Raw genomic sequence first — 15,284 nt, 5'->3', positions numbered from 1 at the left:
TATTCGCACGAACTGCGTTGGCTTTCTTTGTCATCGCGCCGCGTGAAACGCCCAATACGCATCCGGTGTGAACGCAGCACAAGACTGAGGTCTGACGACGCGTCTGCAGGTAGCTAGCTAGATAAGATATATTAGTTAACAGACAGACAGATGAGAACATATGATATAGTTTATTACATTCAACCAACACAACATGGATTTGATGTTGTTTTAATACTTCCTTTATGGCTGGCGAAATCAGCCAGGATCGGCTCCATCACCCTTGACCCTGATCAGGATAAGCGGTGAAGAGAACGGATGGACGGATGGATAATACTTCCTATCCATGTTTTGTTTGAGGCGCAACAATAATTTTCATTTACACACATCAATTCACAAAGATCTTGCAACGGTTCCATATGTTTTCTTATTGGAATTAATCACTGGGTAACGATTTGGAATCTACTTGAAAAATAAAATAAGTACCTTTTAAAATAATTCATAGGTTTTGCCCACATTTCTACAATATTTCAAAAAAGACTGATCCAAATTTTTGTGAAGGATCCCCTGAAAATATTTTTTTTTCATTTTGGAATGGTCCATTCACAACCAAATTATGGAAACGTATTTACAACTTAATTTCATTCTGTATAGCACCAAATCTTTCTCTTTGCTTTGAAAATATAATGTTTAGCTTCATTCACTGTCCACCTGTTAATTAAAAAAAACAATTTTATATTATTAATCATTAATCGTATTATACTATTGGTTAAATGGCATATTCACAAATGTGAAAGCAGCACATACAACTTTGGATTTATCTGCTCTATATTTCTGTACCTCTGTAATGAAACAGACTTTTTTGCCTGTGTTTGCATTTCACTCCCTGGCGATTGAATTGGGATGTTCTGTGTTTCTCATAACAAATGAAAGGTTTGGAGGGGAAAAAAAACAAAAAAACAAGTGTTGTTTGTCGACTTAATATGACGTGTTACTTCTTCCGGGGCTCGTGTGCCTTTAAGGCGCTGTGAGCGGGGGGCGTGGCCAAATGAGCCGCTCCTGCAGGAGGTACGCGTACGCGCACGCGCACGGGCGCGCGGTTGGACTTGACGCTGCTCGCACACGACGGTGCTCTTTTGCGTGGCTCCGTGACAGATCCACCGAGGAGGCCACTCTCGCTTCGGCCTCCACCTCCGAACTGGCCATTTATTTATTCATTTATTTATTTTTTGGCGTCTCATTTCATTGGAGGCGTGTGTCCCCCCCCCCCCCAATTGCCATTCTGCTGGGGGACCTCAACGTGGGACCGGCTTTCTGAATGGGATGCTAAGGTAAGCGTGCTTCACCGTTTGGGATTCAAACAGCACATTTGACTTTTTGTTTCTATTTTACAAATGATGTTGTGTCCTGCTGTTTGGAGATGTTTAGTTGGGGTTGGGGTGTGTGGGGGTAGGGGGGGGCAGTGTGTGTGTGTGTGGGTGGGTGGGTAATATGGCAGCTGATGCTTTTGTGTTGCAGCTACTTATTGTTCTCGTGCCATGCACACACCCCTGCAAGCGCTGATTTATGCTTGTCGTGTCACATTTTAATTAAAAAATAATATATAAAATACAAGCACGGCTAGAATCCGTCGCTTAGCCCCCCTCCTTTTAGAAAAAGAAACAAAGCAAAAAAACAACCTATTAGCTAATATTGAATGTGTCTTTCATCTCAAGAAAATGTGCTTTTATTCCAAATGTTTTTAAAATGTTCATATTAATGTCATTGACTTGTTTTGAGGTGTTTGTGGAGTCCCTTTCTGTATTGTGTCAAATACAATCTGCTGTGTCAAATAAAATCTGCTTGTATCCTGCCATAGTGGAGAGCCTTTAATTTTTTTTTTTTCAATTTGTTTTGTTAGTTCGCTTCAGCAACCAGATAGAGTCCATCTTGCATTTTATTTTTTTATTTTATTTTATTTTTTTATTTTTATATCATCAAGGAAGCCGGTTAAATACCGTAGTATCTGTGACTAAATACTGTAGTATCTGTAACTCTGAGTGTGTGACTTTCGAGTGTTGTGATGTCAGCAAAGATGTTTTCATCTTTGCATTAGCAGTGTAAATGTATACAGGTAATTAGCTTCGATAGCCAATACAGTAGATCGGTGATTCTCAGCGTGTGGTATGAATCCCATTAGTGGTACGTGACCGAATCAATTGGAATAACTGTTCCAATTGTGCATAATTTTACAGCAGCTTAAACTTTCCAGGACAATCCATTTGTTAAGGACAGTTCATTTATGTTTAACTTTGAAGTACATTATATTTGCATTTAATCTTTTAGAACTGTTTACAGAAATTTATTTGGATAGAATTTTGATTTAACTTTCATGTGCAACACATTTGAATTGAATCCTAATTTATGTACTGTCATCTATTTTCCTGTATTTAAGTGGAGTTTTAATGTTCAAACTGTGCGTAATGTCACAGTGTAATGAAATATACATTTCAGAAATAATACCGCTGCCTCATTTTAAATGAACTCTTTGTACTTGGAAAACCAAATATTTTTTGAAGCGCTACTTCACTTGGTGTAAAAATAATTGACAACCACTGCAGTCGATGAATAAAATATATCAGTTAGGCATTTGTGATGGATGTTGAGAGCAAGATACCACGGCTAACTTTAGCATCAACAGTATTGCTAGCTAACAAGCTAAAGATAGACAGACAGATGATACCTACAAAATGGTGACCCAGGTTCTATTTTTACTGCTAGCAAGGTACCTCAACTTTCTTTAGCATTAGCAATGTAGCTAATGAGCGTCGATAGATGAATAAAATATATTGGTTAACCATTTTTTAAAATTGATTTAGATGGCAAAGTGCCACAGTTAACTTTAGCATTAACAGTGTAACTCGCGAACAAACTGTTTGACACGCACAAAATCTGGGGAGTCATTCCTGTTTATTTGACGAGTAAGATGCTGCGGCCATCTTTAGCAACAGCAGCTAACAAGCTAGCCAGTTGCTCAGTACGTGATGTCATGTGGTCGCTGAGTAGTATTTTATTAGCTGATGGACTTCACCTGTGGGGTTCATCAGTCCGTCACCACTTCACCCTTTCACCAGGAGACAATGTAATCAGGCGTCTTCGTGTGGGGTCTCCTTTGTTTTTGCAACTTCCAGTGCGTTTACCTTCGACCCCTCTTATCCAAACCACACATGGGGGCGGGGGCGCTTTTGTGACACGTCACTGGACGCCGTGATGGATTTGAAATGGATGACACGGCCTCCTCGTGTGTCACCAGCTCAGCCTGTTTACTTCCCCACCTATGGCTTTAGCCTGCTAACGAGCCCGCACAAGTTTTCTCGTCTTCGGTTACAAATCGGCTCAGCGTAGAGACTGTAGGTGAACGTTAGCCTCTAGTTGCAGTGGGATTTGTTTGCGTTTTATGTGCTAGAATTGGCGAGTCGCAGTTTAGGATTTTCAGAAAAGCATCTGAAACGGTCCCTCAGCGTGTTATTTGCGGCATCCCGTGCGTGAACATGTGTGTGCGCGCTCGTTGCAGGCTGTGTGTGTTTGTGTGGTGTCCGGTACTTTCACGTTCCAGGAAATACCAACACAAACTGTTAGTTGTTATCCATAAACGCCTCCCAGGATGTGAAACTACTCTCGAAGGATGCTCGGCTTAACGTGCTTGGAATTTTGCCTCATTGACCATAAATACGAACTTCCTGTGAGAAAAGTCACTAGCTCAGGCTCATGACCAAAACAGCACTTTTTTTTTTTTTTTTTAGTCGTTTTTTTACTACGACAACAGCGTTGCTCAACCAGAATTTGCTAATATTCGAAAACGGAACATGGCGATCATTGACATAATGTTTAATGAAAAACAAACAGAAAACTGATGAAAAGCAAACTTAATATGGAGCCTGAAAATGCTAACATTTGAAAACAGGACATTGACTTGACCATTTTTTTAACGAAACTACAATAATGGTTATTTTTTGCACAGGATCAAGAATATACGCCTGTGAGTATTTTTTTGTAGGCTCTGTTTGTATGTATTGATACTGCTTGTGATATGTTAAGGTTCATGATTACCACAAAGTGTTTATATTTATTTGTTTTATTTAACCTTTATTTATCTAGGTAAGGCAATTGTGAACAGATCATTTGTCGTAAAACAAACTTAATATGATTTGGGTTAATCCCACATTCAAATTGTTTTTAATTTGTTTGATTGTTGAATTGTTTAATTCTTTGTTTTGTTTAGTTTTAAAGTGAACACTGCCAAACTGAGGCTTATTGTTAAGTTCACTGGCATCATACTCAAACTGTTGCCTCAACTCAAGACAAAAAAAATAATCGGTTCGTATCTGGAAAAGCTCCGAAGTCAAGGCACCGCTTTCAAATCGATGAATGCCACCAAATTTTAACCTTTGAAAACAGAACAGGATGTCTGTGGCAGAGGAGGTTGTTTTGACAACATAGTCACAAAACCTTTCGTTGAATAAACCTTACCAGTTTGTACCAGATGATTGTTGTGTAAACACACCTTTAGTTTGTCATGAATTTTGTAAAATTCCGTTTTTCTTTTTATGACGCTGTTGTCCTTCTGTGTTTTTGGTCTCTCATGTCATTGTGTGAAAGGCTTTGACTGGTGCTTTTGTTTGGTGCCATTGTTTTGTTCTCTGCTGTTGTCATTGTGAGCCAGCACTCTCTGGTTCTATCAGTTTAAAGGAAACGTCGATTCTGTCGCACCGTCCTGTGGTTCATGTTAAACCGCTCTCATGCCGGAGCCAGTTTCAGCTGTCTCATCAGTGAAGGTTTCATTTGTACGCGTTAAAACAAGTTGTTGGCAGCGTGCTGGTTTCAGTCTCTGCAATTATGTCACTTTAAAGCAACATTCTATGGATGCCACAAATTCTCCCTCCCATTCCTTCCGTCGCAGACAAGAATGCAAGAACAGGTTTTCCCCAGCAGTCTTCGAGGTTGACGGTTCTCCAGAGGCCTCTCTCGTGTTGTTGTGGTTGACCACATGGTCACCGGGGACGAAGGCCGGCGGCTTTCGTCAGCATTCCCGCTAGCTTGTGGCTTCATGGCCTCAATTGCAATTCACATTGACACACCCGCCAGTGGCACACAAAAGTCTAACTTGGCAATTTAGCATCGCTCTAGTGTACCTGGTTCCAATCCGGTGGTCCCGACGATGATCCGCGTTGTGTGGACGCACACAACAGCGGCGCGATCCGTTAGCCTGTCATAACGTGTTGATGGAGATACGAGCTGTGTTTGTTTACTTGAGTTTGTTTACACAGGGAGGGCAGTTGGGGTCGATTTTTCCCGAGAGGTGGGAGGCGTCACACGGTCGATTTCTCCTTGCCCTTCCTTTGGGCATCACTCCCACCCCGTTCCCACTCCTACACGCCATATGTAACCATCATCCATCATCTGTGACGACGAAGCCCAATTTTGTATGCTAGTAGGAACGCGTCATAGTGCCACGAGGTAGTATCTGGTACCTGGTCAGTTGATGTACAATGTCAAGATACGTTGCTAGAACAACAAAAATATACACGTGCTAACTTATGTGGCATTTTGAATTGTAAGGTAGCATTAAGCTAGTGGACTTTTGTTGTTGAATTCTGTGTTTAATGTATCAGTTTTACAATAAACGTCAGCTGGGAGCAACAAACAGCTTGAAGGAATTAAGTTTTCTTCTCATTTGGGGAGTTGTTTGCTACTGATTTGCTGTACTGCCCACAGCATGTTAAGGTTGGGCGGAATAGTAACTCTTCAAAGTACTGCTGCTATAAACACACAGTTTCGTATCGTCCGTGACGGCAAGATGCCGTAGTATTTTTCTAGTTCCAGTATACCGTGCAACCCGACTGTAGTCCATTACTAACCTACACTAGTGCAATAGTCGGGTCATAATTATAGTAAATATTTGTATGAAAAACACATCTGTGTCATATAACAATCAAATGAATAGCAGTAAGCGTAATGTAGATGTACGTGAACGTGTTATCGGTTGACAGCATATTCCTCCGCTGCTGCGCATGCCTTTTGTACCCTCGAAAAACTGTACGTCAGGACCGTCATACACCGAGGATCCCCGTATAATGCAAATGAGTGCGACTGTAGATTTTCTTGTTGTTTTCACAATACAAAGACATTCCTGTCATCTGTCGCGTATAGAACCGGTCGTCTGTTCGCCTTCTCTGCTGTCATGGAGAAAAGTGCAGGTCAGGCAAGAAGATGGAGTGTGTTTTGTGGAGACTGCTAGGCTGTTAATGTGGCACAAACAAGTCATCTCCTCTCAGGGCATCGGGGATCAGCCTCCACGCTACGTGCTGACTGGCTGCAGGCCCGCTCTCAGCCAAGAATGCTTTCAATTGCTCTTTTAAAAGCTTTAAAGGCATCTCAGCAACGCAGTCCCCGCTCACGCGATGTCAATCGTAGTTTGTTTTCCTTCTTCTTCTTCTTTTTCTTCTAGGAAGCTCGTCTCCTCTTTGGTGTGATGTCGGCGGCACGTATTTGTGAATGCAGCACAGTTCTTGTGATATCGCCGCAAATTCAACGGAATTTAAACGGGACGTGTTTGCTCGGCTCGGTGAAAAAAGGTCACGTGACACCAGCTTGCCAGGCGCGAATGGCGGTAAAACACTCTGAGGCGATATTTAAAGAACATGCGTGCGCCTTTAAAAAAATAAAAAATAAATTAAAAAAAAAAAAAAAAAGTCTGTCTGTAGTCTGTCTGGCCACAGTTACATTTGGACCACGTTCAGTTGATTACCGAATCATATGAGAATTGATCAAATGCGAACATGCTAACGTAGCAAACACGCTAAGGTAGGTCCACGGGGATTTTGCATCGTGACGCAATTTCAAATTAGTAGTACTACTTTGTAAAATTCTGACAGTTGGTATGCTAACGTATAGCAAGCTAGCAAGCTGGGTACAAAAAGAACAGAGGGAGAGTGATCAAAATTTTACATCTTCCCCTGTAGTTGGGTACTAATTCAGAGAACTGATGAAATGCTAATGTGCTAACATGTAGCAAAATGGCAAACTCAGTACCAAAAAACGCCAAGCCTTGTGGATTTATATATTACATTGTGTCCTATGGTCAGGTACTATTCAAAATGAATATTGCTACTTTGTAAAGGGTTGGCATTTCAATTTTGGTATGCTAGCATATGGCAAGATGGCAACCCAAGACAAAAAGCACTAAGGCAGATTGATGGGGATTTTTACATGTTGGTCTGCAGTTGGATATTTTTTCAAATGTATGAGTTGTAAATCGGGACCGATCGCGATTATTTTGTGCCGCACCGCTGATTGTTTAATTGGTTTGAACCAATGCCGCACTAGACGTAGAAATAAAAAGGTATCATGTTGGAGTACCTTTATTCGAATAGAAAAAAAAAATTGTAATGGACTCTCTTTTTTTCGTTTTTCTTACGCATTGCCGAGGTATCCGACCAGGACTCGGTTTTGCCAGATACACAAAATCAAGGTACAAAAAAAAGTGGTCAGGACGTCCCTAGAATTTTATTTATTTATTTATTTTTAATGCTAACATTTAGCAAAATAGCAACGTGAGTGGCAAGCACAATGGGAGCTCTTTTTTAAAAATGTGTACATTTTTTTTTTTTTTTTTTTTAATTATCTGAAAAAAAACCTGTTTTTTTTTTTTTTTTTTTTTTTGTGTGAAATACTCAGTTTCAGTAACCCTCTTTAACTCGACTGAGCTGTTTTGCTGAGCGAGAATGGGACTTTAGCTCCAAATGAGTCCCTTGCGTGGGATTTTGGACTGAAGCCACTCCGTACGTCAACACGCTCTCAGGACCCATATGGGTCGTTTTGAGCGGACAGCTAAATTGGACCTTTGTTCTAAAAGCCCATCAGATGCTTGTGTTGTGTCTGTGCGGCGGTTTCCTGCCTCCCTCCCAGATTTAATGTGATTTCCGAGCCGAAACGAGGTCTTCAGGCCAGCTAACTGAGTTTGGTGGCCGATGTCTGTCTAAGAGGTGGCCTTTTTGTCTGCTGAATTACCGGATCTTGCGTGTGCCGTCGTTATGATTGTAGCGTGTTACTGACATTTTTTGTGTGTTTTTTTGTGTGTGTGTGTGGGTGGGGGGCAATCTAGACTAAGAAACGGCATGTCTGCGAATGACTTTCAAGCTAATTGCCCCTCCCCTGTCCAGCCCACTAAATGTCCCGCATGTCATTTCCCCCTCAGGTCATTCACTTATCCATCCAGGTCAATGACTTCAAATGGCCCAGACACAAAGTTCCTTCCACACACTCCCCGTCAGCAGAATGCACGCTGTACAAAGAAGGCATGTCGATATTATTGGGGCAATGTACATGAGTGCGTGGTCTGCCTCTTGTGCATTGACACGTTTTAGTGCAAAAGAGCATCGGCAGGAAGTCAAACGTTGAACGCAGGAAGTCAATAATTTCCTGTCATTCCTCATAAGTTGAAGTTATTGCTTGGATGTTTTATGAAGCATATTCATTACGAGTGATTTGAGCCCTGGGCTTACAGCCAGTGTGTGCGCGTGCGTGTGTTTATGAAGACTACCTCGAGAGCTGCCACGTGAACATGTGATTTATGGCCCCCTGTTTACTTATATTGGTGTTGGTCTGCTCTTCTCTCAGCCCTCCCATCAAGTTAACAGGATCCTCTTTAAAGTGAGATTATCCCCATCCATAACAAAACAGGGTAGAGATTTAATTAATTGTTAAATGTGCAAAAAAAAAGTCTGTTCCCATGGGGCATGTAGTTGAGAAACTGCGGTAAACTCAACTGAATGCATTCGTGTCGTAATTAGTCCTTCACGTCTTAATATTAAGCAATATTAAGGGGCGTCAGTGTTCAGTGTCAGTTTAAAGGACAGTTACACCACTTAATTTTTAATGAAAGCTGTGCATAAATCGGCCGAATTAGTCTCGTTTGTGAATTGGATAACCATTTCGCACAAGACCCCGGAGGACAAAAATGGAATCGTCAACTGCAGGCCTGGCATGCTTATTGCAGCATTTTCTGCTATTTTTACCCGATCTTGCAAATGTCGCCCCAAAATCTGCCCTACGTTATCTGATTTTTGAAGTGAGACAAAGCACATGCACTGGCGTTTCTGCGGCGCGTCGTCCGTGTTTGTAGTCAGCCCATGAGTGCTGTTCAAGAGAGTTTACAAAGTCAAGCCTCCCATGCTGTGACTTTGCCGTTCCCACGCCAAATGCTGCCTTCTCAGGCTCCCCCCCCCCCCCCCCCCCCCCTCATTCCCACCCCTTCTTCACCAACATATATGCACATTCGCATGTAAAAAGCTATAAATAAAACAGAGCTGAAGCTGGCTTCATCTTTGCTGCTGCTGCTGGTTTTGATTCAGCTTAACAAACGCGCTGTGTAACGAACGTGAAGCAAGCGTGTCGCTTGATCGGGGCCTGTGGGGGTTGGGGGGATGAGATAGGAAGGGAGTGGAACCAGACTCACAATTAGGACTTTTGTGTCTTGTTTTCTTCCCCTGCAGTCTGTTTATGCCACCCAGAAGCTTTTCGCTGGATGTGAAGTATCTGTACCCACCCTCCCCGCCCGCCCACCCACTCTCCATTTCGGGGGAGCGCATGAAGCTGTAATAATAAACTTGTGACTGTGAGAAAATGTGCGTTTTGGCAGGAAACGAGCCACATTGATGGCTCCAAATGTATTCGAGTCAAAGATGCAGCCTGGCGCATAAGGAGACCATATGTGTTGCGTGCCGCCTGAAGACTTCTGCAGTCGCTGACAGGAAACACTGTCGCGTGATGGAGGGCGTCTCCGTGGAAACGAGGCAGGTGGGGGCATTTAATCAGGGAGTCGAGGCTCGGCTGGTTCGCGCCGCGTGCCGGTGAGGTGACGGGATAACGAGCGCGAGGGCTAGTGGGCAGTTTGCACTCGGGGCATCCAGCAGGTGGCGCTGTGGTGGAGAAAGTTTCTTGTGATTTTCAAGCGCGAGATGCAATGCATAAACGGCTGGTTCTGGAACCACTGCCTTCAAGCGGGTCATCCGGACTTTCTTGGGCTCTCGTCCTGCTGCTGTGTGGGTCGCTAAGGAAACAGCGTTGAGAGCTTCATGGCATCAAGGCGGTCAGGGTTCCGTTCAACGGCGGTGACATAACCCCAATTCGGAAAAGTTGGAACACGCCAGAGTCTATCATGAACCGACGCTAATGCAGTCGTAAAGTCACAACTACACTAAATATTTGTATGAAAAACCACTGAGTGACAACGTGGTCTTAAGACGCTACACAAACTAGTCAATTGTACACCATTCATAACATTGAATCCTTGTATGTCCGTGTGTTTGTGTGTATATATATGTGTGTATGTATATATATATATATATATATATATATTGCTTCAAAAACGCATCTTTGTAGTCCAGCTTTCAACTTGTTTTTGAATACTTTTATTCTATGGATTATAATTAAATGTTTACATGCTTTAGTGTAATGTTGACTTTATTTGCATTTAATTGTGTACGACTGTCTTAAGTAAACTCACTTTTGGCTAAATTGAGTTTGTTTTTTGTGCCCCGTGAATTCTACCTAGCAACATGTGACCATGAAAAATGTGACACGGCCAGGAAAGAGAATCCAATTTAGTTTTTGAGTTTTAATCATAACTTCCTGGCACTGTATAAAGCTCACCTATGTGTTTGGTGGGCCACCATTTTTTTCCATCACCAAAAACACCAAAGCCAACCTCAAGAAGTGGATGGCCCAAAAAAAGTACGTGGCCTGAATCTGATTGGGAAGTCTTATTCCATTGGATAAATCCAAAATTGTAGCGTAAACAATGCGGGAGTCAAAGAATGGTTCTTCACCCTGACAGTATCTGAGCCCAAGTGCAAGAAAGTGCAACCACGGCGAGTTTCCATCTGCAATTAAAAGGTGCCAGGAACTGCTTTGCCCTTGGTAGACCACCATGGCAGCTGCTGCACTCTTTTCATGTTTTCTCAACATGTCAGAGCCCCAAATGAGACACCCCACGGCTGACCTGCAGGGCGCCACCTGAGGAAGTGGGAACGGCGTCTCGCTGGCGGTCTGCGTCGAGGTTTTCCTGTGTGTGGAATGAATGGCATGTTTCAATAATGCGGGATTGTCAAAAACTTCCCGAGGCGTGTTGAAGAGGCAGCCGGTCCATCCTCGTTACCCATTTATTACACGTGTCAAAGCAATGGCTCGGTGTATTAATACTTTTGTCCCGTACTGTGCGTGCGCTTGGCGTCACGATCCCGACCACACTTTCTGTTTTAAAACGCATTCCTGTGGAGGTTCCCTGACAGTTTTAGTGCCGCGTTGAGGTCACGTCACTGTGCGAGCATCGTGATCTTTTTGCATAATTGATGGATTCTTTTCAGAGGAAATTCCTCGGAATGATTTGCGTTGACTTGACAGAAATGTAACCAGTTGCACTGAAAATAACACTTGGTTAAATTCTGTGTTGGCCACTTCTCTAAAAGACTTGTAAGACAAAGGAGCGTTTTGGGGAAAAATCGGTAGTATAGATGCTTGTGTTCGTACGGTAGCGACAAATTCAATTCAATTCAATTGCTAGCCTTTGCTACCGCGGTATTTAAACCAGAACTACAGTCAATATTCATTTGCAAAAGACTCCCAAGGCCATAAATGCAAAACAATCCAAATTAACAGCAGTAATTATGGTAGGAACTAAGTGCGCCTTCTTGTGTCACGTGACAACGTATTCTTCCGCCGCTGTGCAAATGAGTTGATTGCGCACTCTTCGTAACCTCAAAACTGCGCTTGTTGTTGGATGTAGACCGGGGAACTCTTTAATCTGTAATTATCTGAGTTTACGGATGAGTAAAGTTTACTGCAGAGCCATGCAGAGTTCGGTTGCTCGCCAAAATAACAGCGCCGACTGTGGCGTGTGGTCTTCAACTGTGCTTGCAGCTGCAATTGGAGATTGAGATTAAAGTTGTTATCTTAATTTTTGAGTGCCCATTGAAACATCACTCTGCATTACATCACATTCGGATAATGTTGCATTTAAGTGCATTTTGTGTAAAGCATTTTATTTTATTTTCAGGTTCCCGTGCTGACTGTTGAGGATTGTTCATCCAGGATTTTCGACCGTCCCCCGAGCTAAAAAGGAAAAACAAAATCCGCCGTCATGCCCATCCTAAAGCAGCTGGTGTCCGGCTCCTCCCAGAAGAACCGGCGCTCCCGCACCGACCTGACCCGGGAGATGATCAGCGCGCCGCTGGGCGACTTCCGCCACACCATGCACGTGGGCCGCAGCGGCGACGCTTTCGGCGACACCTCCTTCCTCAGCACACGCTCGGGCGAACCCCCCGCCCAGACCGCCTCCTTCCCCAGCTCCCCTCGGCCGGGCCTCCTGTCGCGCACCTTCCGCAGCAGCAAGCGCTCGCAGTCCACCACCCGAGTGGACCAGCAGCGAGAGCACCCTCTGGGGGTCTCCGGAGGGTCTCCGACTTACGTGAAAAACGCCATGTCTTTGCCCTTCCTCAACGACGAGGACAGAGCCGACGGCGTGGCGGCCAAGAGTCTGTCCCCGAGTCCTTTAAAGCAGCTCAGCGAAGGCGATGGCGGGGACGCCGCGGCCACCGGAACGCACTTCCTGGAGCTGGAAGAGCGCCGCTTCGGGGAACCCGGCGAGCTCCCCGAGAAGTGGAGCCCCCCCGGAAGCGGAATGAAGCACGCCGAGTCGGTCATGTCCTTCCACCTGGACCTGGGCCCGTCCATGCTGGGGGACATCCTGGGCGTGATGGAAAAGGAGGACGACGACCTCGGCTACGAGGAAGGCAAGAGCAGCGAGGGCCGCGCCTCCCCGCCACTCGGCGCCCACGAAGGAGAAGAAGAAGAAGAAGACGACGCCGGGAGGACGGCGGCGGTGGCGAAAGTGCCTCAGAGCAGCGAAACCGAGGCGCCCTACACCCCCCAGTACACCCCGGAGGTCCTCCCCAAACACTTGCAGCACCTGGACAGCTGCTCCGTGTCCAGCTCGGGCTCGGCGGCCCTGGACGAGAAGGCCCGCGCGTACGCGGCCGACACGGACAGCGCCACCTTCAGCGCTCCGCCGGAAGAGGAGAGCCACTTCTCGTCTTTCTTAGACGACGACGACGATGATGAGATCCGCGTATGAGAAACTCTGGAATGCTGTTTACGTAAGCAAGTAGCACCCCCTGAGAGTGGAGTTGGATTGTGGGAATCGCGAGGAATTCATTTCTTCTCGCTCATTGAATATGGAACATTCCAGAAGAGGGCCACCGAGGACCGCTTGGAACGGAAAAGTTTTTTTTCTTCCCAGCATCTCATTCCCCCCGCCCCACCCCCTCCTCTCATCACCACAGGACCGGCACTCGGGTATCTCCTCCTCCATCAGAATATAAATGACGAGTGCCGCTGAGCTGCCGGGCTCCCGTGTCGCCGCTTCCTGTGGAATTCTTCTGTTTTTTTCCTGCCCGCCAGCTGCACATTTCTGACAGTAAACGAGAGCCTAATGGTGGACGTTGAGCGTTAAGTGTATAGCGAGCGCAAGTGCGGAAGGTTTGTCTTAAGGCCACAGTATCGTATTTCCTCAAATCGGTGCCGTGTGCGTGACACCCAATCAGGATCTGACAGACGGTGCTGTAGTTTTGGTTAGCCACGGCGTTTAAATCCGTCCGTGCATGAATAATAGCTTCCATGAGCTGACAGTTTTGTTTTTTTGTGATGGAAATTGGGAGCGGGCAGCACGGTGTTGGCGTGGTTCGTATATCTGCCTGCCTGGTTCTGGGTTTGAATCTGGTTCATGTTTTTCCAAGGCTTCTTGTGCATTTCCTCTAAGTAATAAGTACAATTAAAAAAAATGTAAAAAAAAAAACACTGACGAATATTTTTTAATAGTAAACAAATCATCTTAACTTCTTCCCACATTGTAAAAACATGCATATTAGCTTGATTGAAGACCAAGTTGTCCATAGGTGTGAATGGTTGTTTGCATGTGATTGGCTGGTGACCAGTCCAGAGCGTACGCCGCCATTGCTCCAGTCTGCTGGGATGTTCTCCAGCCTACCGGCGAAATGGCAAAACGGACGCATCTGTTTTTCGTGAGCGGATGGTAGTATCGGACTTGGGGTGCATGCTCGAACTGTACTATGTTCAAACATAGACATTAGTTAACTGCTGAGACTAGTTGAACCCTGTTGCTAACCAAAACAGCAGCACCTCACAAGGCACGTCCCGAACGAATCTTGTAATCGAGTGCCCTGCACACTATTAATGATGACGATGATGAAGAGGTGTCCCCGCTCGTTTTGCTGAATTTCTCCACACTTGTCATTTGGACTTGGCTTTAAACCCCACGTTCACTAAAATTGGAATCAAGCGGTAACATTTCCCCCCCAAGCGACTATTTGGGGAGATGCGCTGCGTTGTCACTTCCTGTCTTATTAATTAGCTTTATTCAGTGTCACTAACAGACCCAATTAAATCCAAATCTGTCATTATTTGTTCTTATCTGTGTTTGTTTTGTGAGTTTGCAAAAAGCAGAAGCAGCAGCAGAAAAGATTTGGTTGCAGCTTGTGGAGTCATCGCTGCTTGACTGTTGCTTCATCTTTCCCCCCCCCCCCAAAAAAAAAGGATTCGTTGTGCTGCGGTTAGCTGGTGGACCTGCCAAAATGTCATTATTATTATTCCAGCAAATTTTGTTTTGTCGGGAATGATCGGGAGACTGTCACTTTCCAAACATGTTTTAGCTTAAAACTAAATAACACCAACACTATCGTATATAATTCAGGTTGTTCTACGGTTTTGTGTGTGAATGAGGGACGTTTGTCTTTTGCCTTACTGTTGTTGTTTCGACTGTATATTTACAGCTTTTGTTCCCTGTATTAGCCAAAATAACGTATATTTTTCAATAAAAGAATTTGTGATCATTCACCGCCGTATGTTTCGTGATCGTCTCGGCACGTTAGGAGATGATATCTTAGCTCACTGAGTTCCATCTAGTGGTATGTGAAAGAATCACAACTTAAGTCCAGTTGGGTTGTAGTTAACTCCTAAGTTCAAAACCGTTACATTTAGCCTTATAGAATTGTTTTAACCTATGTGCAATACATTTGAATTGAATCCGCTCCAGCTCACCAGCGTCCTTTTTTTGAGGAGAGGCAGTAAAGAAAATGCATAATGTTACCAAATGCACATTTTGGGTATTAAACATCCATCTCATTTTTGATGAACACTTGGGCTTACTACATGACTGTTATTTCCTTCCGCGACGGAACTATTTTGCCTAC

At 44.3% G+C, this 15,284-nt stretch overlaps 1 protein-coding gene across 1 annotated transcript; it reads left to right on the top strand.

Annotated features, from left to right (window-relative positions):
- Positions 1 to 1,020: 1,020 nt before the first annotated feature.
- On the top strand, positions 1,021 to 14,926 carry LOC133466632 (cdc42 effector protein 4-like). The gene is made up of 2 exons (XM_061750572.1): positions 1,021 to 1,310; positions 12,074 to 14,926. Exon 2 carries the CDS (start codon positions 12,158 to 12,160, stop codon positions 13,148 to 13,150), a length of 993 nt encoding a protein of 330 aa, XP_061606556.1. The 5' UTR covers positions 1,021 to 1,310; positions 12,074 to 12,157; the 3' UTR covers positions 13,151 to 14,926.
- The last annotated feature ends 358 nt before the right edge of the window (positions 14,927 to 15,284 follow it).

Source organism: Phyllopteryx taeniolatus, chromosome 16 (genome assembly GCF_024500385.1).
Source record: "Phyllopteryx taeniolatus isolate TA_2022b chromosome 16, UOR_Ptae_1.2, whole genome shotgun sequence".
NCBI classification, from domain to species: Eukaryota; Metazoa; Chordata; class Actinopteri; order Syngnathiformes; family Syngnathidae; genus Phyllopteryx; species Phyllopteryx taeniolatus.
The sequence above is the reverse complement of the archived record's forward strand: the minus strand, read 5'-3'. Positions and strand labels throughout refer to the sequence as shown.

Excerpts from the sequence above, each read along its gene's own strand:
- LOC133466632 (XM_061750572.1), top strand. The coding sequence starts at position 12,158 with ATGCCCATCCTAAAGCAGCTGGTGTCCGGCTCCTCCCAGAAGAACCGG.